General features: G+C 37.6%; 1 protein-coding gene across 38 annotated transcripts in view; it reads left to right on the forward strand.

The window, feature by feature from the left end:
• The window catches only part of EPB41 (erythrocyte membrane protein band 4.1), a 223,570-nt gene that overhangs the window by 137,736 nt on the left and 59,163 nt on the right, over positions 1-26,671 (forward strand). For 18 of the 38 annotated variants that reach the window (XM_032246650.1, XM_032246649.1, XM_032246625.1 and 15 more), the window contains 6 exons: positions 2,113-2,210; positions 5,260-5,432; positions 16,187-16,395; positions 20,706-20,762; positions 20,930-20,971; positions 22,542-22,604. In XM_032246650.1, coding sequence (XP_032102541.1) covers positions 2,113-2,210; positions 5,260-5,432; positions 16,187-16,395; positions 20,706-20,762; positions 20,930-20,971; positions 22,542-22,604 — 642 coding nt within the window. The remainder of the gene's footprint in view (positions 1-2,112; positions 2,211-5,259; positions 5,433-16,186; positions 16,396-20,705; positions 20,763-20,929; positions 20,972-22,541; positions 22,605-26,671) is intronic. The other 20 variants (XM_032246621.1, XM_032246647.1, XM_032246645.1 and 17 more) reach the window with 8 other exon arrangements.

The raw sequence follows: 26,671 nt of genomic DNA on the forward strand, positions 1-26,671 counted from the left end.
AGGATATACTAATGCTGGCCAAATTTAACTTTTGTATTGAAGAGCCATTATGGAATAGCATAAAATTGTTAAAGTAGGAATTAAAGTTTTTTTAAAAAAAGTTCTGGCTTCTTTTCTGCCACATACTAAGCAAAAGACCTGGACAAATCTAAGGCTCAACTTCCTTATCATTTGAACAGGATAATAACCTCTCCATCATAGTTATTTGAAGATCAAATGAGATGACAGCTGTAAAAGTTCTATGTAGGAAATGATACTAACCTTATGTAGCTTTTTTATGTATACATCACCATCTGCTGGTGAAAAATGGCTCTTTATTTGAGCGTGGAAATTCTGGATGTGCAGCCTTAAAAATCTTGGATGGGGATTACCATAGAAGCATTGTATCGTAATTATTTACCTATGCCTAGCACAGAGCAATCAGTGTCTTCCCTTAAAATTTCAAATTCAAGAGTTATTCAGTCCATAAATATTTATTGAGAGCTTTCCTGTGTTGGACACTATTCTAGGGACCAGGAATATAGCAGCAAATTAGAATCCCACCCCTCACACATGTTAATATGATAATGGGAAGTCTTTAGCTTCTAAAAAGGTAGAATTCTTATTTAAGAAGATAATCAAGAATAACAGGATTTTGAGAAACAGAGTATTGTGGCTGCAATAGATGATTTCACTGTGGTGTGGTATGGTGAAGAGGGTGAAAATCTGGTTCTGTCATTTCATACCTGTGGAAATGAGCAAATAACTTCTCTGACCTCTTGAACTAGAGGTATCTGGCAGAAAAAAAAAAAAGTTAAAAAAAGAGAAAAAAAAAAAAACTTCTCTGACCTCAGTGTCTTCATGTGTAAAAATATAGATAATACTATCTAATCATAATGTTATTGGCAATAGTAGACACAAAATAAGTGTTAGTTTCCTTTCCATCTTATAAAATATGCTTAAAGTTTGCCGGGTGCAGTGGCTGTTGCCTGTAGCCCCAGCACTTTGGGAGGCCGAGGCAGGTGGATCACAAGGTCAAGAGATTGAGACCATCCTGGCCAACATGGTGATATCCTGTCTCTTCTAAAAAAAAATACAAAAATTAGCTGGGCATGGTGATGCGTACCTATAGTCCCAGCTACCTGGGAGGCTGAGGCCGGAGAATGGCTTAAACCTGGGAGGAGGAGGTTGCAGTGAGCCAAAATCGGGCCATTTCACTACAGCCTGGCAACAGAGTGAGACTCTGTCTCAAAAAAAAAAAAATGGTTAAAGTAGAAACAAAGAGGTGAAAGGTCAACAGGACAGTGTTTTTAGTAGCCCTGGCAGAATATGGTTTGCTTCAGTTAAAGTGGTATCTAGATAAATTAATCATCAATCAAAGGAAAAAAAGAGAAACATTTAGTGATTTAAGAATCTGAGGAATAAGTTCAAGAGATCTGTTGTACAACATGGTGAACTATCATTAATAGCAATGTATTATATTCTTGAAAAATTGCTAAGAGACTAGATTTTAAGTTTTCTCATCACAAAAAATTAATAAATATGTCAGGTAATACATATGTTAATCAGCTCAATTTAGCCGTTTCACAGAGTATACATATTTCAAAACAACATGTCATAGATGATAAGTATATATAATTTTTATTAGTCAGCTTAAAAGATTGATTTAAAAATCTGACTTGAACTAAAATCTTTAGCTCCTATTACTAATTTCTATTGCATAGTAATATTGATTGATTGGAGAACTTGGTCAATATACCATTCCTTGTTCATTGAATAGTATCTCAAATGCAGATAGGGACTAAGGAAAAGCAGTGTCTGGACAATCAAAAGGTGACTTAATTATGTCTCAGAAAAATGTATAGTGAATGTGTGTGTGTTTTCTGAAAAACAAAATAACATGCATAGATGATGTGAGATGTATTCCCTGGTTTTCTTGCTTTGGAAAAAGCCACCCCCAGTGAGTGAATTTCTTTCAGTAAGTAGGAAAAAATTTAAAAAGCATTTTATGTCCTTAAATTGGTAACAATGGCCTCTTCTGTGGCACCATATTTCTCTGGTACTGATCACTGTAATCTGGTACTGTATCACATGTAATAACTTCATGTCCCATGTTTATTTGTGTTTTTGTAGCAAGAACAGTATGAAAGTACCATCGGATTCAAACTTCCCAGTTACCGAGCAGCTAAGAAATTATGGAAAGTCTGTGTAGAACATCACACGTTTTTCAGGTATTATTCTCACTTAAGTATTTTTCAAGGATAAATTATTTATAATGTTTCTATTTTAAGCCTGCTATTAAAATTCCTTTCTTTGTTTGACTGGCACTCTTTTATTTAGCTCCGGTGAGATCATCTTAAGCAAGACAAAATGAATCCATTTCTCTCCCTTTGGGTTGAAAAGTATGCCTCAACATTTCCAAAGCACCTTTCTATGTATGGTAGAAGGAAGAAAGGAGTAAGGAATGGAAACCTGCATTTATTAGGGGCTCTGGGATTGTACAAATTGTAGCTAAAGTCAGTCTGATTAAGGGAAGTTACCCTCATTTGCCTCCACATGAAGTTTTTTTGTTTTTTTTTTTTTTGAGATGGAGTCTTGCACTGTCGCCCAGGCTGGAGTGCAGTGGCATGATCTCGGCTCACTGCAACCTCTGCCCCGGTTCAAACAATTCTGCCTCAGCCTCCCAAGTAGCTGGGATTACAGGCACCCGACACTATGCCCAGCTAATTTTTTATATTTTTAGTAGAGTCGGGGTTTCACTGGCTATTGAAACAGTTGGCCAGTCTAGTCTCAAAAATCCTCACCTTGTGATCCGCCTGCCTCAGACTCCCAAAATGCTGAGATTACTGGCGTAAGCTACTGCACCTGACAGAATTTTTATTTTTTTGTTTTATTATTATTTTTTCTACATGGAGTTTCTTTAAGCAATGCTTAACTGCTTTCTGTGAGGCTTTTATATATGACAAGGTTAAAGATGTGAAGCTGATTGTTAGCTTGGCTCTTATCAACCCCAGAAAGGGAGCACACAGAACTATATTTGAAGCCTAATTGTGCCAGATAATCAGAAGACAGAAGAAAGCATTTCCTCTGCTTTTTTTGTTTGTTTGTTTGATTGAGATGGAGTCTTGCTCTGTTGCCAGGCTGGAGTGCAGTCTGTGCTGGCTGCTCCCGGGTTCCAGTCATTCTCCTGCCTCAGCTTCCCAAGTAGCTGGGATTACAGATGCCCGCCACCATGCCTGACTATTTTTTGTATTTTTAGTAGAGACGGAGTTTCACTGTGTTGTCCAGGCTGGTCTTGAACTCCTGACCTCAAGTGATCCACTTGCCTTGGCATCCTAAAGTGCTGGGATTACAGGCATGAGCCACCGTGCCAAGAGGCCATATTGTTAACCCCTTGAATTTATTTACCAAACATTTTCTGTGTGCTTACCCTTCTTGTATGCACCATGGTAGGCATTGGGAATATACCAAAAGATAGTTCTAGTCTCTCTCATGATGGAACACCCAATCTAGTAGAGAAGACAGACTTTAGAGAACTAGCTAGTTAAAAGGAGAACTAGCTAGTTATTTATCAGTTTGCCTTTTGTTGTTTTTTGTTTTTTTTTTTTGAGACAGAGTCTCACTCTGTTGCCAGGCTGGAGTGCAGTAACATGATGCCTCAGCCTCCCAAGTAGCTGGGACTACAGGTACACACCACCATGCCTAGATAATTTTTAAATTTTTAGTAGAGACGAGGTTTTGCCATGTTGACCAGGCTGGTCTCAAACTCCTGACCTCAGGTAATCTGCCCACGTTGGCCTCCCAAAGTACTGGGATTATAGGCGTGAACCACCACACCTGCCCTAGTTTGCCTTTTTAAGAATTTCTTCATTAAGGAAAATTTCATATGTAGCAACAGTACAATAAAATCTCCTTGTATTTATCACCCAGCTTCAGTAATTATCATCCCAAAGCCAATCTTGTTTCATCTGTATCCCTACCTACTCCTTCCCCCTACTTCCAAGATTATTTTGAAGCAAATCCCAGGCCTCACATCATTTGTTTCATAAATAAACTTAATTCTTTATAAATGGCTCTCCACAGAAAAAGAGAGAGAGATAATCCTCATATCTTTTCCTATTTATATTTTCATATAATAGCACTATAGCACAATTGACAGGGAGAAAAATCAAGGAAAATATTTTTCAGTTATTTCAAAATAAAACATGAGGGTGCATTTTATACCCAATTAAAGAATCTTAATTATTGGCATTAACACATTTATTTATGCTTTCATCATCCCTCCTTTAAAATCAAACCACAGAAGTAGAATTTTTAAAAAAGGGCAAGGAGTGAAAAAGAGTGATTTTTGAATATCTAATAACTGTGGTATAGATTTCAGCTGCAGCCAGTATACTTATTTGTAGGATGGCATATTTAAATCTGTTGCATCAAAATAAAAGGATACCTTAAAATGTAATGCTCCATTACATAAAAGAAAGTGTATGTTTGCTGAATTGAAATTAATTATCTCAAAGGGAAAAATACTCTCTTTTTGGTAGTATTTGATGTAGTAATTTGTGTATTTATTCAACAAATATTTATGGGGTACCATATTCATGCTAGGCACTATGCCAGACGCCAAAACACAAAGATGAATAAGTCATGGTCTTTGTTCTTTACTCCTAGAGAATTCAGTCTTGTAGGGGAGACCAGCATAGAAATAGATTGTTTTAATTCAGTATGGTACAAAGCATACATAGAGTACTGCATCAGAAAAAGATGGGGTTTCTAACTGAGTTTAAAAGTTTACCAAATAACCTGTTAAATAGATTACTAGGGATTAATTCAGTTTGGAGGACATTTGACAAAACTGTGATTCTAGTAGAATGGAAAAAGAGCTCTGTGCTTGGACTTTGTTACTGCCAAAATCCTAACAGCTGTGTGATCTTAAGCAAGTAACTTCTTTTTTGAGGTTCAGTTTCCTATATCTATAAAATGGTGAAAACATTACAAGGATGTAGCAAAAATACTGTAGTGCTATAAAAACATTTTGAAAACTATAAGGCCCTTTCTATAGAGATATAAATGATGCTATTAATATAGGTCCCAACTAAATTATACTGGTTGCTTTGAGAAATGACAAAGAACTAAAATAATGGTTACTTGATTGAAAATCTCTTAGTAACTGTGGAAACCCTAAGAAATGTGAAACTTTTTTATTCTTGATTTTGTTTCTACAGTGTTACAATGATGAGATGAATATATAATAATATGACTATTATGACTTCCCCCCCCCAGATTGACATCTACAGATACCATTCCCAAAAGCAAATTTCTTGCACTGGGATCCAAATTTCGATATAGTGGCCGGACTCAAGCTCAGACCAGGCAAGCTAGTGCTCTAATTGACAGGCCTGCCCCACACTTTGAGCGTACAGCAAGTAAACGGGCATCCCGGAGCCTTGATGGAGGTTTGTATTAAATATTAATGATTTCTTGTCATCATAATTCATCATCATAATTCATTTGGAAAGATAAAGGAAGTACAGTTATCTATAAGATAATGAAATTGAAAAATCTCAGTGGTAAAATGAAAGGATCTTACTAGTTCTCTAATCTTAATAGAACCATCTTAAGAAAAGGAAAATTGAGCTTCAGAGAGTAGTGACTAGATCATGGTTCCACTCTAGGTAGTGGTGGATCAAACACTACCAGAATCAGAACTATAAATCTAAATCTATCAGAATCTCTACCGCAGAGTTAAAATCTAATGTAGTATGCTAAGCTGAAGGCTTAAGTGTTCAAAAATAGCTCTTATATTTTTCTGCTGTCCTAGTAACACAGGAGGCGAGGCAGGAGGATAGCTTGAGCCCAGAAGGTCAAGGCTGCAGTGACCTATGATTGCACCTCTGTCCTCCAGTGTAGGCCACAAAATGAGACTTTGTGTCCAAAAAGTAAGTTCATTAATTAATTAATGATAGTTATTTTCTATAGTAGAAAAGAGGAAAGGGTCTGCTTTACTATAATAATCATTTATTTTTATATTTTTTTGAGACAGAGTCTCATTCTGTGGACCAGGCTGGAGTACAGTGGCGAAACCTTGGCTCACTGCAACCTCTGCCTCCCGAGGTTCAAGTGGTTCTCCTGACTCAGCCTCCTGAGTAGCTGTGCTTACAGGCGTGTGCCACCACACCCAGCTAATTTTTGTATTTTTAGTAGAGACGGGATTTCACCATATTGGCCAGGCTGGTCTCAAACTCCTGACCTCAGGTGATCCACCCTCCTCGGCCTCCCAAAGTGCTGGTATTACAGGGATGTGCCACCACTACGGGCTAATTTTTGTATTTTTAGTAGAGATGGAGTTTCGCCATGTTGGCCAGGCTAGTCTTGAATTCCTGGCCTCAAGTCACCTGCCTGCCTTGGCCTCCCAACTAATGTGCTGAGATTACAGGTGTGACACCCCCATCCCCCCCACTTTTTTTTTTGGTGTTTTTCTGTTCTCCCAACTTTAAGGGGCTGTTTTGTTTGTTTGTTTGTCTTTTGAGATGGAATCTGGCTTTGTCACCCAGGCTAGAGTGCAGTGGCGCGATCTTGGCTCACTGCAACCTCCACCTCCCAGGTTCAAGCAATTCTCCTGCCTCAGTAAGGGGCTGTTTTAATAGTAACAATCCAAGGCATGTTGCATGCTTTGTCTTAATCTTCATGAAAACACTATGAACTAGGCTCGGAGATTAAATAACTTTTCTTTAGATTTGACAGCTGGTAAATGGAAGGGTTAAGAGTGGAATTCAGGTTGATTTAACTCCAAAACTCATGTTCTTTCAGGTCCATATTTACTGCTTTGTTCAACAATTTATTTTACACTTCCTATGAGCCAGGTGGTATTCCAGTCACTATACATACAGCTGTGAGCACACAAACATAGTCTCTGCCTTCATGGAGCTAACATTCTGTCATTGGAAACAGAAGAATAAAACAAAATAATTTCAGATAGTGATGAATGCTGTGAAGAAAATAAAACAGGATAAGGAATATAGAATATCTGGGAATGGGGGAGGTAAGGAGCTATTTCAGATTGAATGGTCCAATCTAATTTAGAGGGCGGAGCCAGCCATCTCAAAATCTGGGGGAAGAGCCTTGCAGAAGAGGGAGTAGTAAGTACAAAGTCCTGATGGTAGGAATGAGCTTGCCATGTGTCTAGAGCAGTGCTGTCCCATGAACCTTTCTGTGCTGATGGAAATCTTTCATTTTGTGATATCCAGTTCAGTAGCCAATAGCTATATGTTTCTGTCCATTAAGAACTTGAAGTGTGGCTACGTGACTGAGGAACGGAATTTTAATTCTAATTTAAATAGCCACATGTGGCTCATAGCTCTCATATCAGACAGCATAGGTCTAAATTCCAGGAAATGTAGGGTCAAGGAGTACAAAATAAGAGAAGTAGGTGGGAGCCAGATTGTATAGGGCCTTATGGGCCACAGTAAAGAGTTTAGATTTTATTTCATTTGCACTGGGAAGCTATTAGAGCTGGAGTGGTGTAATCTGAATCCCATTTTTAAAAGATCACAGCTGAATAGTCCATTGAAGTGTGAGTGAAAGCAGAAGCAGGGCGAAGGCTGTTGCAGAGTCTGGGACAGTTTGGACTTGAATGTTGGCAACAAAGACAGGGAAAAGTAGTCAGGGATACTTTTGGAGATAGGGCTGACTGAATTGCTGATAAATGAAGTGTTGGAGATGGTAAGGAAAAGAAACTCAAGTTTTATTTCTAGCCTTAATCATTTAGTAGAATGAGAAAATCTGGAAGAGTAGTAGAGTTGGATATGGAAAATAAAAACTATTGTGGAAAAGTTAAGTTTGAGGCATAATCATTTAATCTTCATGTCTTTGCCATATTCAGATAACAATATCAGGCATCTCCTTCCTTGTCCAGTAAATCACCTTACCTCCAGTCTACCTTAGGTATGGGAAATTATCTCTTTATCTCCATTTTTCAGGTAAGAAAACTGAGGTTAGAAAATTTAAGCGACTTGTTCAGCATCTCACAGACAGTAAGTTGCAAGCTAGAACAGAAATCCAGGTCTGTCTGATAGCATGTTCCATAGCTTTCCCCACTAAATGGAGTTTCATGGTTATATAGGTATTATGCCTGATGTATTGTCTTTTTCTAATAGCAGAGGTAACCAAAGAGTCAATTGTTAATAAGTCAAGTGTTAGTGCACTTTGGTATCTTGAACAAGTTAGAAAGCTTTACAGAAATCACAGCTTGACTGCCTTATTACATTTGTATTCTGAATTTTTTTTTTAAGATGCATGATCTTGTCCTGGTAATTATCATAGTTCTTGCTACAGTGTATTTTAATAAATAAATATTGGCTGGCCATGGTGGCTCACGCCTATAGTTTCAGCACTTTGGGAGGCTGAGGTGGGTGGGTCATTTGAGGTCAGGAGTTAGAGACCAGCCAGGCCAACATATTGAAACCCTGTCTCTACTAAAAATACAAAAATATTAGCCAATTAGCTGGGCGCGGTGGCACATGCCTGTAGTCCCCGCTGCTCGGGAGACTGAGGCAGGAGAATCGCTTGACTCCAGGAGACGGAAGTTACAGTGAGCTGAGATTGTGCCTGCACTTCAGCGTGGATGACAGAGTGAGACTCTATCTCAAAAAAATAACAATAAAATAAAATGTCATTCTTTCCCCCACTGCATTCCAACGTCATCTTTGTTATAAATCAGGTGACCATAAATTTGGGAGTTCATTTCTGGTCTCTCGAATCTGTTGTATTGATCTTTGTCTATCCTTATGTCAGTACTACACTATCTTAATTATTCTAGCTTTTGTAAGTGTTTATCCAAGTTCTCTAACAATATTCTCTGAGATTATCTTGGCTATTCTTAGCCCGTAGCATTATCTTACATATTGTAGAATCAGATTTTCAATTTCCATTAAAAAAGTCTTAATAGTTTTCTTAGGATTTAGTTAATTATATGAATCAGTTTGGAGAGAACTGACACTATTATAATATTGAGTCTTCTGATTCACAAACATGCCTCACCCTCTTTTGTTTGGGGTTTCTTTAATTTCTCTCAGTAATGTTTTGTGATTTTTGGTGTAGGTAACTTGTGCATCTTTTATTAGTTTTATTCTTAGATATTTGGTGTTGTTTGCTATTTTATATTAATATTGTTAGACAAGGTCTTACTGTGTCATCCAGGCTGGAGTGCAATGGAGCGAACACAGGTCACCACACCCTCAATCTCCCAGGCTCACGTGATCCTCCCACCTCAGCCTCCTGAGTAGCTAGGACTGCAGGTGCATGCCACCATTCTCAGCTAATTAGTTTTTTTTTTTTGTTTGTTTGTTTGTTTTTTAGAGACAGAACCTTGCCATGTTGCCCAGGCTGGTCTCGAACTCCCAGGCTCAGGCGATCCTCCCATGTTGGCTTCCCAAAGTGCTAGGATTACAGGAGTGAGCCACTATGCCCAGCCATCTTTTGCTATTTTAAATGGTATCTTTTGGTTTTTGGCTGGTTGCAGTGGCTCATGCCTATAATCCCAGCACTTTGGGAGGCCAAGGTGGGAAGATTGCTTGAGCCTGGGAGTTTGAGACCAGCCTGGGCAACATGGCAAGACCTTGTCTCTTAAAAAAAAAAATTAGCTGAGTATGGTGGTGCACACCTGTGGTCCCAACTACATGGAAGGCTGAGGCAGGAGGATCACTTGAGTCTAGGAGGTTAAGGCTGCAGTGAGCTGTGTTTGTCCCACTGTTCTGCAGCCTGGGTGACAGAGCAAGACCCTGTCTCTAAAATAAAAATAAAATAAATGGTATCTTTTAAATTTTTTTTTGTTCAATTGTTTTGGTACATGGAAATACAATTGATTTTCCTAGTTTGACCTTATACTCAGTAATCTTACTAAAAAATTTCTTATTAATTTTTAATGGTTTATCTGTGGATTGTTTTGGGCAAGTACCCAACATCAACTAAAAATAATGATTGTTGTATTTCTTCCTTTCCAATTCACACTTTCAGTTTCTTTAACTGCTTTGTTGCTGGCTAGAATGTCCTATATAATGCTGAGTACAAGCATTAATAGCTGTCATCTTTGTCTCCCAATTTTAGGGCTAAAGGTTCAATATTTCATCAAGCTTCCTTATATGGTATTTTCTTTATCATATAAGGAACTTTTCATTCTAGTTCCTTAAGCGTTTTTATTATAAATTAGTGTTACTTTCATCAAATGCTTTTTACTTCATCAGTTGATATAATAAAATGATTTTTCTCCTTTTTATGTTATGTGATAGATTATTTTTATTTTATTTATTTTTTTTTTTTTTTTTGAGTCAGAATCTCACTCCGTTGCCCAGGCTGGAGTGCAATGGCGTGATCTTGGCTCCCTGCAACATTTGCCTCCCAGGGTCAGGTGATTCACCTGCCTCAGCCTCCTGAGTAGCTGGATCACAGGTGTCCACCACCATGCCCACCTAATTTTTTGTATTTTTAATAGAGACGAGATTTCACCATGTTGGCCAGGCTGGTCTCGAACTCCTGAGCCAGTGATCCGCCTGCCTCGGCCTCCCAAAGTGCTGGAATTACAGGCATGAGACACTATGCCCGGCTTTTACTTTCAATTTTTAAACCACCTAAGAATTTTTGGAGGAAGCTCAAATTGGTTGTAATATGCTTTTCTTTTTATGTCATTTTAGGATTTTTACAACTATTTGCATAAGAGGAGTAGGCCTATAATTTATCTTTTTTGTAATGTTGTGGTCAGGTTTTAGTATCAAGTTTATGCTGGTTTCATAAAATAAATTGAGAAGGATTCCTTCTTTTTCTGTTCTCTGGAAGAGTTTGTTAAAGATGGTCTCATAAAAAATTGAGAAAGATTCCTTCTTTTTCTGTTCTCTGGAAGAGTTTGTTAAAGATTGCTGTCATTTCTTTGTTACAGTTTGGAAGAATTTACCTATGAAGCCATATCTGGTCCTAGAGATCTCTGGAAGATTCTTTACTTACATATTCAATGTCTTTATTAGATAAGGGACTTTTAAAATGTTCTAGTTCTTGTTTCAGTTTTGATAAATTGTGTTTCTTCTTTCTTTCTTTCCTCTTTTTTTTTTTTAAGAAAGAGTCTTATAGCTCTGTCAGGCTGGAGTACAGTAACACCATCATGGCTCACTGTAGCCTTGACCTCCCAGGCCCAAACGATTCTCCCACTTGGCCTCCTGAGTAGCTGGGACCATAAGCACACGCTACCATACCCAGCTAATTTTTTTTTTTTTTTTTTTTTTTTTTGTGGAGGTGAGGTCTCAATGTGTTGCCCAGGCTGGTCTTGAACTCCTGGGCTCAAGTAGTCTTCCCACCTTGGCCTCTGAAAGTGCTGGGATTATAGGTGTGTCATCACACCTGGCCTAGTGTTTTTCTAGGAAATGTGCATTGTGTCTAAATTTCCAAAAATATTTACATGAAGTTGGGTATCCTTTTAATATCTGTAAGAACTATAGCAGGGTCCACCTTTACATTCCTGATATTGGTAAGTTGTACCCTCTTTGTTTTGAACAGCCTTGCTAGAAATATATTGATTTTATTAATCTTTTCTTTTTTAAATTATAAATTGATGGCCAGGCGCGGTGGCTCACGCCTGTAATTCCAGCACTTTGGGAGGCCGAGGTGGGTGGATCACCCGAGGTCGGGAGTTCAAGACCAGCCTGACCAACATGGAGAAACCCTGTATCTACTGGAAAAAAAAAAAAAAAAAAAAAACGAAATTAGCCAGTTGTGGTGGTATATGCCTGTAATCCCAGCTACTTGGTAGGCTGAGTGGGAGAATCGTTTGAACTCGGGAGGCGGAGGTTGCAGTGAGCCGAGATTGCGCCATTGCACTCCAGCCTGGGCAACAAGAGCAAAAACTCCATCTCAAATAAATAAATAGGCAATTTACTATTTATTTAATAAAGCTTTTATAAAGCTCAATATGCCCATAATCTCAGTGTATATAAACTGAATAGGACCAATTTTTTTTGTAGCTCTGTTTTTATTTTTATTTTATTTTTGCCCCCTCCCCCAAGTTCTGTTATTAAATGTCTTCTTTTTCTCTTTGTGCTATCTTCTCAGTATAAAAACTGGAAACATGTCTGTGGAACTATTTTTCCCTCCTTTTCTTAGACACTTCTCTATGCTCCTTAAGAGATACTTTTTCCCATTGAGTCACCCCTCTTTTTTCAAAAAATTAATATAGCTCTGTAAGCTAGAGATGGTGTATCAGGGAAACTTTTACAAGAATTGCTTTGTAAGGGGCCTCATTTTAATGATAAAAATGAGCATTCCCTTTCTCTTCTGTTATGTCTGGTGCTCAGAGCATCTGCTTCACCAGCTGGAGTACAAAAACTGGTTCAGATCCCAGTTTTATGATAAAGTAGTAAGTCTCGGGGTAGCTAATAATGATGACAAGGATTTTTCAGCTTATATTTTTCTTGCATTTTTTGCTGTTCAAACCATTTCCATGTGTTCCTATTTAATATGAGCTACTTAGTGAATAAGAAAAAGCATTTAGAAATTACTGTTTTACTCATGAGGAAACTGGAGCACAAAAGAAACGGCCATACAACCAGGTAGTTCATCCATTCGGTAAGTAGTGATTACAGTGATTCTTGCCACGGGTGTACACCCTTATCACCTTTGGTGCTTTAAAACAAAACACATGCCCAAGCCTCACTCTTAGATAGCTCATCTGACTAGAGTGGCCCTGATCATCATCTTTTTCTTTTTCAAGATCCGCAAATGATTCATGTGGTCGTCTGATAAAAGAACCACCCTACTGCGTACTAGCAGAAATTGTGCTAGTAGATAACAGCTGGAAGTAGAAATTGTTTGCCTTTACTTAGTCTGATGGTTGGCGTTTTATTATTATTTTATTTATTTATTTTTTTTTGAGATGGAGTCAAGCTCTGTTGCCCAGGCTGGAGTGCAATGACATGATCTTGGCTCACTGCAACCTCAACCTCCCAGGTTCAAGCGATTCTCCTGCCTCAGCCTCCTGAGTAGCTGGGATTACAGGCACGCACCACCACACCTGGCTAATTTTTGTATATTTAGTAGAGATGGGGTTTCACCATGTTGGTCAGTCTGATCGTGAACTCCTGACCTTGTGATCTGCCCACCTTGGCCTCCCAAAGTGCTGGGATTACAGGCATGAGCCACTGTGCCTGGCTGAATTTTATTCTTTACTGCTCTAGTATATAACTATCTAAGTTTCTGTTGTCAGCCAAGAGCAATATAGCATTGAAGTTAGTGGGTCACCATCAGCACTTTTCTTTGTGTAGACCTTCAGAAATAGGAGACACTGGATTTTTAAAATTATGTATTCTCTATATATGCACCAAAATCTTATATATGTTAGTAACTGAAATAATAAAACTGAAGACCCACACATCTTAAAAAGCAGTCACTACCCTCAACACTGTGAATATACTAAAAAGCATTGAATTGTATACATTAAATGAGTGAACTGTATGGCTTGCGAATTATATCTCAAAAAAGCTGTTAAAAAAAGCCATGATCACTACCATGATATTTTTTTTGTGATCCACAGTTTACAGTCTCCTTGTTGAGAATATGAAAGTTTCTCTCTCCAGGGCTCCCAAGTGGTATCTTTCATTTGTTTGCATATCCATGCGTATATAATTAATTGTTTCCCAGCATACTCTTGAAATAATATTAACCCACAACAGAAGAAATACAAGGACTTAGGTATGCCATTAGAAGTTATTAATATTTGAGGTTCATGAAGTATTTTTATAACCATTGAATATCCGTTTTCCAACTATTTTGTAGAGTTAATGTATTCCATATTTTACAAATGATTAAACTGAAGTTTGTAAGATTAAGCACCATGCCTTAGGTCACAATACTATATATGACTGAAATGAGTGTGGGCCTAAGACTTGTGATTTGGCTTTTGCCTCTGTTCCATGCAGCCTTTCACAGCCAGGGCTTTTTATTGTAATGTTATTATTTTTCCAATCTCTGAGCTCTGTTTCTGTCAGTTTCCACACTAATACCTTCTTTTCCACATACAGTACAGATTGCCAAGGCTAGGAATGCTGAAGGCATAAATCATTTGGCTCTGCAATTAAAACCAAAGACAAATGGCAAAATAACACATGGTGAAAGCATGGGCTATGTTTCTATGATGCCAGGCATAGTTGAATTAATTCTTTGAGAGGAGGTGTGAATATACATGTATAATGATACTTTAACACAACTGTGAGCAAAATATTTTGTCACATTCCCCTGTGTTGTCAGGTTTAGTCTGCCATCTGCCATTCTTGCAGTGACTGCTTAAAACACCCATTAGTAGTAGCTCTGTGCTAATCCAGAGTTATTACTACTAACCTAGTAGTAGCAATCTGTGCAAGAGGCCACAGATTTTTCATGGAAATATAAAGGAGAGTCTTGAATTTCTGCTGTTTTTCCTATATATCCTCTAAGGAATTATTTCTTTCATTGGAAATCATGACAGGGTAATGAGCATTTCTTTCTTTCTTTTTTTTTTTTTTTTTTTGAGATGGAGTCTGGCTCTGTCATCCAGGCTGGAGGGCAGTGGCATGATCTCGGCTCACTGCAACCTCTGCCTCCCAGGTTCAAGCTATTCTCTTGCCTCTGCCTCCCGAGTAGCTGGGACTACAGGTGCCCGCCACCATGCCTGGCTAATTATTATATTTTTAGTAAAAGACGAGATTTGGCCACATTGATAGGCTGGTCTCAAACTCCCGACCTCAGGTGATCCACACACCTCAGCTTCCCAAAGTGCTGGGATTACAGGTATAAGTCACCACGCCCAGCCAAGATTTCTTTCTTAATATTGTTATATGAAGTAGTTGCAAATTTTACCTTTTCATCTGTTCAGATTCGTGGAATTCCTGTAACTGATCCTTACAGTTTATAAATCTGAAAATTTCAGGATGAATTATGTTCAGTTATAATCAGTTTAAGAATGCAGGAAAGTGTATAATAAATATTATTGATTTCCATGAAAATTGATTAAAAGTCTGAGTACAAAAGAGGATAATGATATGTTATCAGAAATACTAAATCATGTGGGAAAATACTTTCATTCCTAGATACTGTCAGGTAAGTGAAGTTTTATTACAAAGTGTAAATGTTTTGTATCCCTGAAAGAAAGAACATAAAAACCATAAAAAGTGTATGAGTGATTGTATTGAAGTAAGCTGTCTAAAACTTAGATACAAAATATTATAAAACAACAATTAGGTCTTTGAAAAGATTGAGCTTTTATCATAAGCCTATGTAGTTTATTATCTTTAAAACAGTCTATACGACTTTTCTCCTAAATTAAAGTTTCTCAACCTTAGTAACTTCAGCCTCTATGCACTAGATGCCAGTACCTCCTTTCTCTCCCCTCCTCAGTTGCAGCAACGAAAAATGTCTCCAGACATTGCCAGATATTCTCTGGGGACAATTTACCCCAGTTGAGAACCACTGCCCTAAATATAGTAGAGAATAAGAGCTGTAATACAAATTGATAAGACTGACAGATAGTAGGACAGAACTCAAAAGATATTTTTGTTCAGGTTTGAGGACTGACAGTCAAAAGATTTTATTTTGATCAAATGATTTACTATTAAAAAGGAAAGCATCTGGTTCAAAGATTCGTCCTTACAAGCATCAGAAAGTAGTCCTGTCTTACCAGAAGGGCTATTTATCAAGTTATTTTGTAATCATTCCAAGGAGGCTTACAGAAGAAACCAGACTTAATTCTTTTTTCCTACAATATATTTTTAGGTTCCTAAAATAACCTAAAAATGAACAGATCTTTATTTTTAAAAGGCCTCATGGAAGAAAATAGATTTAGTTAACCCTTTTTTTTCCTCTACCGTAGACAACATTGTAGGCTTTTGAAACTAAAATTACAAGATAAATGGATTTTCTATTTCTTTTCTTTGATCTTGTCTCCCCTGAATTCTGCATTCATGGAACATGATCATTAACACATTTTAGCCTTTCTACTGAGGGTACATTTAACTTTCTTGTTTTTATCAGTTCCTTGACAGAGCACTAATGATTTATTTTTTACCTTCTACATGATAGACCACTAAATGTTGTAACGTTCGTATGTATCCTGAGTTCACAATTATTTTGCGTGGTGAGTTTGAAATAATATAGTAGCTCTGGCCTTTACCTTTTCTTCCCTTTTCCCTTTCTCATATAGCAGCAGCTGCCGATTCAGCAGACCGAAGTCCCCGGCCCACTTCTGCACCCGCCATTACTCAGAGTCAGGTTGCAGAAGGCGGCGTCCCAGGTGCCTCCGCTAAAAAAACAGGGGTACCTAAAGCACAGAAGGAAACAGTGAAGGCTGAAGTGAAAAAGGAAGAAGAGCCACCTGAGCAAGCTGAGCCAGAGCCCACAGAAGCATGGAAGGTATGTCATCAGTCCAAATACCTGGCTAACTCACTTTGTGGTTTAGAGGCCTTAACTTTTGGACCAGGAAGGCTTTCAAAGCAATTGCTTATTCTTGTAGACTCCTAATAAAGTTATTCCTCATTCTTTCTAAATGAAGATGTCTCCCATGAACCTGTAAAATATTTTCATAGAGTATGTCAATAAGACTGTAAGCTATCTCAGAAGTTACAAGGTGACCCACACCTTGACCCAACTTAGTATTTTTTAATACTGGTGTGAACTTATAAAACACACCAGTATGATTGATCCTCTGCTTTTTAAAATAATTTTTACTCATCTAGAGGGAATCTCCACATTGCTTTTTAAGACTAAGCTCTGCTATTGTGATTAAAATATAATTTTATTTTCTAAGATGGATGTATGCACATTACCAAAGAACAGGTATTACTTAAAGCACATCTATGTGGCTGCTCAAATCTTAAGTAGCCTTACAAAAAGAAGATCCATTATGTAGAAGAGGTTATACTGCTGAGTTGCTTATGATTCTGAGTTAATTGTACCCACAGTCACTGCACTGTGTTGAAAAATCACCAATTTAATTAACAGATTTCCCAGACAGTGACTACACTGACCTTTTATATGTTAAGATTTTTAAACACATTTAAGCAGTGATGGAGTCGAGGTGCTAGCTCAGATTTATTGAAATTAATATAGGTCTTGCTGTTGACAACAAGAATTATGAGAAGCAGTCTACATAAGAAGAATTACATTTTTATATGTCTGTTAAGAAATTTTTGTTTAATTTAAAACTGTATAAGATCTTAGTAAGTGTCCTCTCTTTGGCAGATGGATTAACCCTGTTATTTTGGAGCCAGATTAATATCTAGTTTAGAGCAGTAGACAGTCTACTCTGTTTTGATTGTATTTTTTTAAAAAAGAAAAACAAACTGTCAGGCCAGGTGTAATCCTAGCACTTCGGGAGTGTGAGGCAGGTAGATCACTTGAGCCCAGGAATTCAAGACCAGCTTTGGCAAAATGGCAAAACCCCATGTCTACAAAAAATGCAAAAATTAGCTGGGTATGGTGATATGCATCTATAGTCCCAGCTCCTTAGGAGACTGAGACAGAAGGATAACTTGAACCTGAGAGGTTGAGGAGGCTTCAGTGAACTCAGATTGCACCACCGCACTTTAGCCTGGGTAACAAAATGAGGCCCTGTCTCAAATGGTGGAACCCCGTTTCTACTAAAAATATAAAAATTAGCTGGGCGTGGTGGCAGGTGCATGTAATCCCAACTACTGGGGTGGCTGAGGCAGAAGAATCGCTCAAACCTAGGAGGCAGAGGTTGCTGTGAGCCAAGATTGCACCACTGTACTCCAGCCTGAGTAACAGAGCAAGACTCGAGCTCAAAAAAATAATAATAAATAAACTGTTAAATATGACATACAGTTTTGCTGTCCATTTGGCACTACCTTGAGTCCAGAGAGAAAAACCGATTGAGTGGTACGTGTTTGCATTTTTATTCCTAGCCAGATATTTATGACATTGGTCATAGATTCAGTGTCAACAATGCCTTTTTAATGTTTGATTACCTCCTCAGTTTTTAATGTTAGAATATCTCACCAGGACCTTGTGTCTATCCCTCCATTTGTTATACTAACTAAAAAGTGTTGGATTACTGGAATTGTCAGGGGAATCTTCCTAGTGCCTAAGATTCCTCTGACTTCTGCTAACTTACTTGTTCTCCTTTTTCCCTATAACACAGACATAAATATCTTCAACGGTAGACTCCCTTTGCTCTTGGGAACTTAGCAGAGTGAAGAGATCACTACTTGGTATATGCTTTCCATTTTAAGTGCCAGATAGGGGGTCTTATTGCCAATTAATTCTACATAGATACATGTTTTGAGATACTTGCATTGAAATGAAACTGAATGCCACCTCTGATAACCTATTACTGTAATAATGGTGGCAGAATTAAGGGTGACTCTGAGCTAATTTTGTATGTAGCAGTTAGAAAATAACTATAGTGGCCAGGCATGGTGGCTCACACCACTCCCAGCAATTTGGGAGGCCAAGAGGGGTGGATCATCTGAGGTCAGAAGTTTGAGACCAGCCTGTGTCTCGACAACATGGCAAAACACTGTCTTACTGAAAATGCAAAAATTAGCTGGGCCTGGTGCCAGATACCTGTAATCCCAGCTACTCAGGAGGCTGAGGCAGAGAATCACTTGAACCTGGGAGGTGGAGGTTGCAGTGAGCCGAGATTACATCACTGCACTCCAGTCTGGGTGACAGAGTGAGACTCTGTCTCAAAAAGAAAAGAAAAGAAAAAAAAAAACTGTGACATTTACATGAAGCCATATTTATTATATAAAGCAATAATAGTGATAAAGTAGCCTTGTATCTGTGTAAATTTTATTATATGACATTAGTTTGATGCCAGATAGAGATAGCTTTTTGTTGTCACTTTAACGAGATCTATTCTGAAAGTACTGTGGTAGGTACTATCTCCCGTGGTAGGTACTATCTCCCTCATGTATATCGTTATCTCACTTAATGTTCTATGTAGGGTCATAGACAGAACTACTATTGCTACTTGGCCTCAATTCTTAAACTGAAGTAGAGGCTCTCAGTTTTCTGCTATTGGATTGATAAGGATCTGAAGCAAAAAGAAGTAATTATTCATTTGGAGAAGGAATTTAAGCTTTGTAAAATAATTTAACACTATCATTTGCTAAATGTACAATTCTAGAAAGACATTATCTCCATTTTATCTGTAAGAAATTTAAGGTCTGGGGTAAAAAATGTGTTAAATGACCACACAGCAAGTATGCTGGGACTCAGCGTAGAAATGACCAAAATCGTTAATTACCCCGATAATTAAAGTGCGGTAGCAGGATGTGCTTAATACTTGATGTTGTCACAAAGTTTGGTGATCTGTTAGGTTTTTTAGACTAAATTTAGAGAAAATAGCACAATGACATTGTACTCCAAAGTAATGCTGCTTAGTGTGATTAAAAAGAATATCAACACCACAGATTGATCAGGTTCTGTAAAGAACTTAATGATACAAAGTGATTTGTTCCTTAGTAAAAACAATTAATTTTTTAATTTAAAATATCCAATGCTTTGGGCGTTGCTCACTCTAATATGCTCCCTCTTAATAGTATGCTTTTTTAAAAATTAATTACTCCATTTTCTACATATAAAATGACATTACTAAAGGTATTTCAAAGCAAGGCATGAGACCTTATCTATTCTCTTTCTATTAATATTAAGGATGAATCTTGCTCTTCTACCAAACACATAGGTTCCAACTCCCTAGAAGAGATTGCAGTGTGTTGAATGTTGCTGCCGAATCCTGCATGTGCTTGTTTATAAACCAGTCCTGGGAGTAATTGCATGTGTTAGTTACAAGTTAAATTGGGTTTATTGTAACGTTTTGTTGTGTGATAAACTGAAGAATGAAATATCTCCTTAAGTATATTGATCAACTAACAAAATCGTTTGTGTTTACCAGTTTGGTGTCATATGTGGTTTATTACATGTGTGCTTTAACTGTAAAGATTTTCTTTTTCTTCCTATCATATATGTCATACATTGAAAACTTCATGTGTAAATTTGCTAATTAATTGTTATTTAAAGTACTTCCAGATCTTTTTTTTTTTTGAAACGGAGTCTCGCTGTCACCCAAGCTGGAGTTCAGTAGCACGATCTCAGCACACTGCAATCTCCACCTCCTGGGTTCACGCGGTTCTCCTGCCTCAGCCTCCTGAGTAGCTGGGATTACAGGCGTGTGCCACCGTGCCCAGCTAATTTTTGTGTTTTTAGTAGAGACGGAGTTTCACTATGTTGGTCAGGCTGGTCGGAAACTCCTGACCTTGTGATCTGCCCGCCTTGGCCTCCCAGAATGCTGGGATTACAGGTGTGAGCCACCATGCCCAGCCCAGATCATTTTTCAAAGGCAAAACACAAACATGGCTGTTGCATTAAATAGGCCTAAATCATTCTTTTTAGTGGGTACTGTTTTATAAATAAATATAAAAATATATTTTCTTCATCAATAGAATGCTTACCTTAATTTTCTTTTTTGATAATTTGGATATCCATATTACCTTTTTAGCCCTTGAAAAAGTGATGGTAAACACAGATGACTTTTGGGAGTAATATCCTTCCCTGTAGCACCCTCCACAAGACTGCATCATGATGATTACATGTCAGCATATTTTACAAGTAGCTTAAAGATGCAGCTTATTTGGAAACAACACTATTCATAGAAACCTACTAACCTAAAATGTTTTTACTACTTTATTTCTTAAATGTAGGTGGAAAAATCCCACATCGAGGTGACAGTACCCACCTCAAATGGTGACCAAACACAGGTTTGTGCCAACAGACCACTGATTCCTTTTTCCCTCCACTGCCTCAGTTTTTTTCTTCTCCCTTACTCCCTTCTCCTTAAAAAAAAAATATAAAATGAAGGTTCAAACAAACTTCAATGAGCAACATTTTATCATTTTTCTGTCTTTTTTAAATTATGGCAAAACAGAAGCTTGCAGAAAAAACTGAAGATCTGATAAGAATGAGGAAGGTTAGCCATTTTTCACTTTCATAAAACTACATTGCCATTTTACCCATGCTGACTTACAATGCGTTAAAAAGACAGTGATCCATTCTTTTCATTGATTTCTTTTAATCAGGAGTTGTTAATACTTTCAAATAATGGATATGGGCCAGGCACATTGGCTCATGCCTATAATCCCAGCACTTTGGGAGGCCAAGGCAGGAAGAGCACTTGAGGTCAGGAGTTTGAGACTGGCCTGGACAACATGACGAAACTCCTTCTCTACTAAAAATACAAAAATTAGCCAGGTGTGTTGGTGCACAACTTTAATCTCAGCTGCTTGGGAGGCTGAGGCATGAGAATCGCTTGAACCCAGGAGGTAGAGGTTGCAGTGAGCTGAGATCGAGCCACTGTGCTCCAGCCTAAGTAATAGAGGAAGACCCTGCATACACTGAAGAAGGCATAATCCTGTACTGTATATTGAAAAGTTTCATTAAACTTTTCAGTAGCAAAATATCTTTTTAAGCAAAATGAAATAATCAGTGAGAGTCAAACCTATCTTTTATATTTAACATAAGAACTATTTCACAATGACATCATATTCTTGGAATCATTGATAATATTTTATACACATTTATCATAAAATGAAAATCATCATAGCTGGGATTACAGATGGCTCATACTTGTAATCCCAGCACTTTGGGAGGTCGAGGCAAGAGGATCCCTTGAGCCCAGGAGTTCAAGACCAGCCTGGGCAAGACATAGGGAGGCCCCGCCTCTTCCAAAAATAAAAATAAATTAACCGGGCATGGTGATGTGCTCCTGTGGTCCCAGCTACTGGGAGGCTGAGGCAGGAGGATTACTTGAGTCCAGAAGGTTGAGGCTGCAGTGAGCCACGACTGCACCACTACATTCCAGCGTGGGTGACAGAGTAAGACCCTGTCTCAAAAAAAACACCCACTTTCGCAGCAACTACCAGTATTATTTATAACTATGGGTTTGACTTCTCTGTGTCTCATTCTTTTCATCTATAGAGTGGGATGAATCAGTTTAAATCAGTTAACTAAATATATTTATTGGCTGATCATGTATAAAATGATCACCTTTCTTATATCTTTTTTAGACAAGGTATTAGAGATTTAGATACTGCAGTGTTGCTAAGTATGAAATATATCCCAAAAGCTAAATAATGTTTTTAAATCATTTCTTCACTCCATGGTACATAGAATTTCAGCATTTTTTAAAGTCATATGTTTGAGAGATGTAAGTTAGGATCTACCCAACTCAAACAGTTTAATTTCAAAAATGAACATAAAACAGCTTATTACATAAGAAGCCAATGAAGCCAGGAGCACTGTCTATTTAAATAACATCATCACATTCTTTCATCATTCATGAACAAGGTCATCATTTTCTCATGGTAATCATGTCCTCTGTGTGTCCTTGTGATTCTCTGACCATTTCATATTGGCATATGCTGCACTGTGGACGTTTAATTTTAAATATTTTTTGGTTTGCCAATTTTCAGTTTTTTCCTGCAAGAACAACATTTTAATTTGTTATGCTTTTCTGTTTTTCCCCCCTTTCATTTTCACAGAAAAAAAGAGAAAGACTAGATGGTGAAAACATTTATATCAGACATAGCAATTTAATGTTGGAGGTTTGTATGAACTTGAAGCTTATTTCAGTTGGTTGCCTGGAACCTTCTGCATTCTTTGCTGATCCCCTTTTCTTCATTCTGTGCTGCATTTGGTTTTGCATGCCATTGCATGAAGGAACTTTAGGTTTAAAATGCTTTTGCATGTTGGAGAACATGAAGATATGCAAATAGCTTGCCTTCTGATTCTTTTTAGTTTCCATCTATCATACTTAACCTGGTAAAATATATGATTGGGACTACCCCTATCTCTCATGGTTCCATTGTTTTATCCATCTTTAGAAAATTCTATATCATTGCTATAAGTTCCTTTAATTTTTCAAGTGTATAAGCTTGCATCTGTCCCAAATGCAAATTTACACTATTCTTTCATTTTCTGAACTAAGATAGTGTGAAAAAGTAGGGAATTTGGAATGGACTTAAAATATTGAAGATAGTAGGAAAATGACAGAAGAACTGTGGGGGAAAAAAAGCAAAATATAAGAAGGAAAGAAGGAAGCCTAGCATTTACTGAGTAGTTACTATAAGATAGTTTAATCATAAAAACAGGCCTGTGAGTCTGAGATTGTTTTAAAGATGAGAAAATCGGGCTGGGCACGGTGGCTCACGCCTGTAATCCCAGCACTTTGGGAGGCCGAGATGGGTGGAACACTTGAGGTCAGGAGTTCAAGACCAGCCTGGCCAACATGGTGAAACTCCGTCTCTTTAAAAAAAAAAAAAAAAAAAAAAAGAGAGAAAATTGAAGCTCAAAGAAATTAAGTAATTTCCCTATGGTCACAGAACTGATAAAGCCAAGATGTAAGTTAGGATCTATCCAACTCTATTAAACTACACTATTTTCCACTCAGAAATAGCAACGTGCTGTCTGCTGTAGGAGTTGTAAGATTATTTTCCGACATGGCAGCTCAGCCTTCCAGGCTCCTCCCATCTCAATCTCCTGAGTAGCTGGGACTATGGGTGCATACCACAATGCCCAGCTAATTTTTACATTTCTGGTAGAGACAGGATCTCAGTATGTTGCCCAGGCTGGTCTTGAACTACTGGACTCAAGTGATCCTGCTGCTTCGGCCTCCCAAAGTGCTGAGATTACAGGCTTGAGCCAGTGGACCCAGCCTAAACTTTAAAAACCAGATCTCTGGCTTAATATACAGCCTCTAATAATTATTTAAACCTCATCTTATCCTTTGTCAATATCTGTGTTTTGAGTACCTGTTATGTATCAAGTACTTTTCAGGAAAATTATGCCCAGCCTTTATTAAACATTTATTGCATGGTGGGTGCAATACCAAATGCTTCACATGTATTTGTCTTGTTTAACATGAAGTTTTCCAAGGCTGGACTGTCAGATATTTCAAACTTGGCAACTAGATCTCTTTGTTTTAGCCCATACCTTAAACTAGACCTGAGTAGTTCCATCTTCAGAGACCAGGAAGAATAGTGTTGATTTCCTGTATTTGGCAGTGTAACATCTTGAAATTCTAAACATCCATATTTCTTGACTAGTTCATCTTCAGTACTTCCTCTTAACTGGAACCTGCCGTACCAATCATATATTTGTCGTTTGTTCCATGAGGTGTGTTCTGGCTTCTGAGAGTCACAAAGTCCCTGCGTGTGATGTGTTTTTCCCTCAGCATTTCATTGACAGCCATGAGAGGGGATTTCTAAATAAGTGTGTTGGAAAATTAAAACTACTAACTACCTTTTGAGAACATTTTATATTTAATGAAGTGTTTGGTTGCTGCTAAAATTATGAAATGACAGGCATCAAAAAATGTCTAACCTGAACACAGCCAAAGTAATTTGACCATCATTCTTTAGTTATTATAAAGTTTTTTCCCCTTCTAAAGAAGTTCTCTCAAGTTATCTGTCACTCTAGCAGGTTTTTTTTCCTAAGCATCTCTCCTCCCCCTTCTTCTACCCCGCCCCCACTAATGCTTTGTTCTGGCACAAATAAGGTCGAGTTCATTTTTAGAGCTACCGCCTCCTCCTCCATCTCCCAGAGAGAACCTGTAGCAAGTTGTCTATGACAAATTCTATTTGGAACAGGTCCCTTTGAGATCTTAATTTTACTCTGTGCCCCCACAGGTTTCTAACAAAACCAGCTAAGAAGGATGGAGAAAGCTCCCCCAGAAGCTACTGGTTTTACCAGAACATTTATTTTCTCAGGTTCCAAGCCAATCCAAAGCTAGGCAAGAAGAGTAGCAAATCACAAGTTAAAAGGTTAACTCAGAGAGATGTTGTTTTACATAGCATCTCTTGCTCATTTTTGTTTTGCTCCATTCACACTTTTAACCCTCCCAAATGTATTAAGTTGTTCTTGGCCCAAACAGATTTAATTTCCAGTGAGGAGCTGGGTCACGGGACCTTACATGCCGAGTGGGTCTGGTTGCTCAGTCCAACACTGAGTCTTTGAATGGGCTTGCTCATGCTTTTCTTTAGTTAGTAGACATGCTTTCTTTCTTTCAGCTAGAACAAAAGTGCAAACTGTTGTTTCTCCTGCAGTGAAGTCCATATTCATAAATATACTCACATTTCATCTCAGCAAGCAAAACACTCTTCTGGGGTAGCTACAGGATCACCCTTCTGGAGTTAGCTTTCTGTTTGATCTCAAAGCAGATATACATGGTTCAGTCTTGCAAAAATAAAAAGAATAGACTAGTTAATGAATTTTCTGAATGAATATCTCCAGAATCAAAATCACCTCACTGATTATTGTTCTTATGCTGTTTTCCCTTTGACATTGCTTTTGAAAAAGTTTTATTTAGTTAAAATCTATATTACCCTCAGAAAAGAACTTATAAACAAATTTTGATTTAAATGAATTCTAATTATTTTTTTCTGAATCCTAACCACTAAACTACCAGGGAGAATTCTAATTTTTTACTCCAATACAGCTGTTTCCTACAGAGGCAAAAAAGAAAGACTAATCCCACAATTCACCTAGCATATTAGGAGATGTATTTAGCATTATGCTTTTCTTGGATACAGAGCTGCCTTGATGTATAATAAACACAGAATTTTTTACAGTCATCAAGTGATGGGCTCCCACATGTTTTGATCTCAAGCATAGATCTTTTAAGGTTTTTTGAAGTGTTGTTAGACAAAGAACATTTGAGTTTTTGTCTTCAAGTTATATTTACCAGACTATTTTTGGCCAAGTCCCCTTTTGAAAGTTGTTATATGCCTCCTTTTACGTAAACCTGAATATTATTTCTAGCTCATGCTTTATTAACCTAAACTTTGTTCATGTCTCCCTGGAATGTCCCTTTAATAGCTTGCTTGAAACTCAGGTTGCCCAGTATTCAAATTTGCTAGAATATACACCTACTATATACCCAAAAAATTTAAAAAAAAATTTTTAATCTGCTGGAACAGTTGAATTATTTCAAATTGTCAAGGAGATATCTTAGGTATTTTGTGAACTCTTATTAACTCACTCCTAATCCTTTGAAGGTTATTGCAAGAAGTCCCTGTTTTGAATTGTACTAAGGAATGAAGTGAAGCTGTTAGAAGCTAGAAAGCCTAACACTTTTAGTTTATGTGCATATTATTGATAAAGAAAAAAGGCATTGTATTATGTACCTCTGAGTGATTTTTCAGAGATAGTAACAGTCTGCTCTGGAGTCTTTAGGAATTTCAGTAATACATTCTTACATCAAAAAAGGGCTATTCTTGTTCCTCAAAAAGCAAAAACAACTACCTAGTAATAGAGAAGTAAAACCATTTCTAGGTAGAAATAGAAGGGTACTTGTTTGCAACTCAACAAGACAAGATAGCCAATGGTGGAAGTCATATGTTTCACCATGCCTTCATTAAACAGTTTGTCTATTGCTATCTCCATCCTGCTGAGCTGAGTCTAAAATAATTTATCAAGGTGAGTTTAATTGAGTAGTGGAAGTACCTTCTTGGGATGAGGAGTTAGAAATCTGGTGCTGTGTCATAATGGGAAGAAGAATCATAAATGAATGCGTGAGCTCTTTATGAACCTTATATAACTGCTAACAGCTATGGAGTTGTGATACTTCACAGCTTCCAAGAAAAGCACTTTATTTAAAGAAAAAAAAGACAAG

This window comes from Sapajus apella, unplaced genomic scaffold (assembly GCF_009761245.1).
Source record: "Sapajus apella isolate SASKATOON/1434 unplaced genomic scaffold, GSC_monkey_1.0 scaffold62, whole genome shotgun sequence".
In the NCBI taxonomy this organism is placed as follows: Eukaryota; Metazoa; Chordata; class Mammalia; order Primates; family Cebidae; genus Sapajus; species Sapajus apella.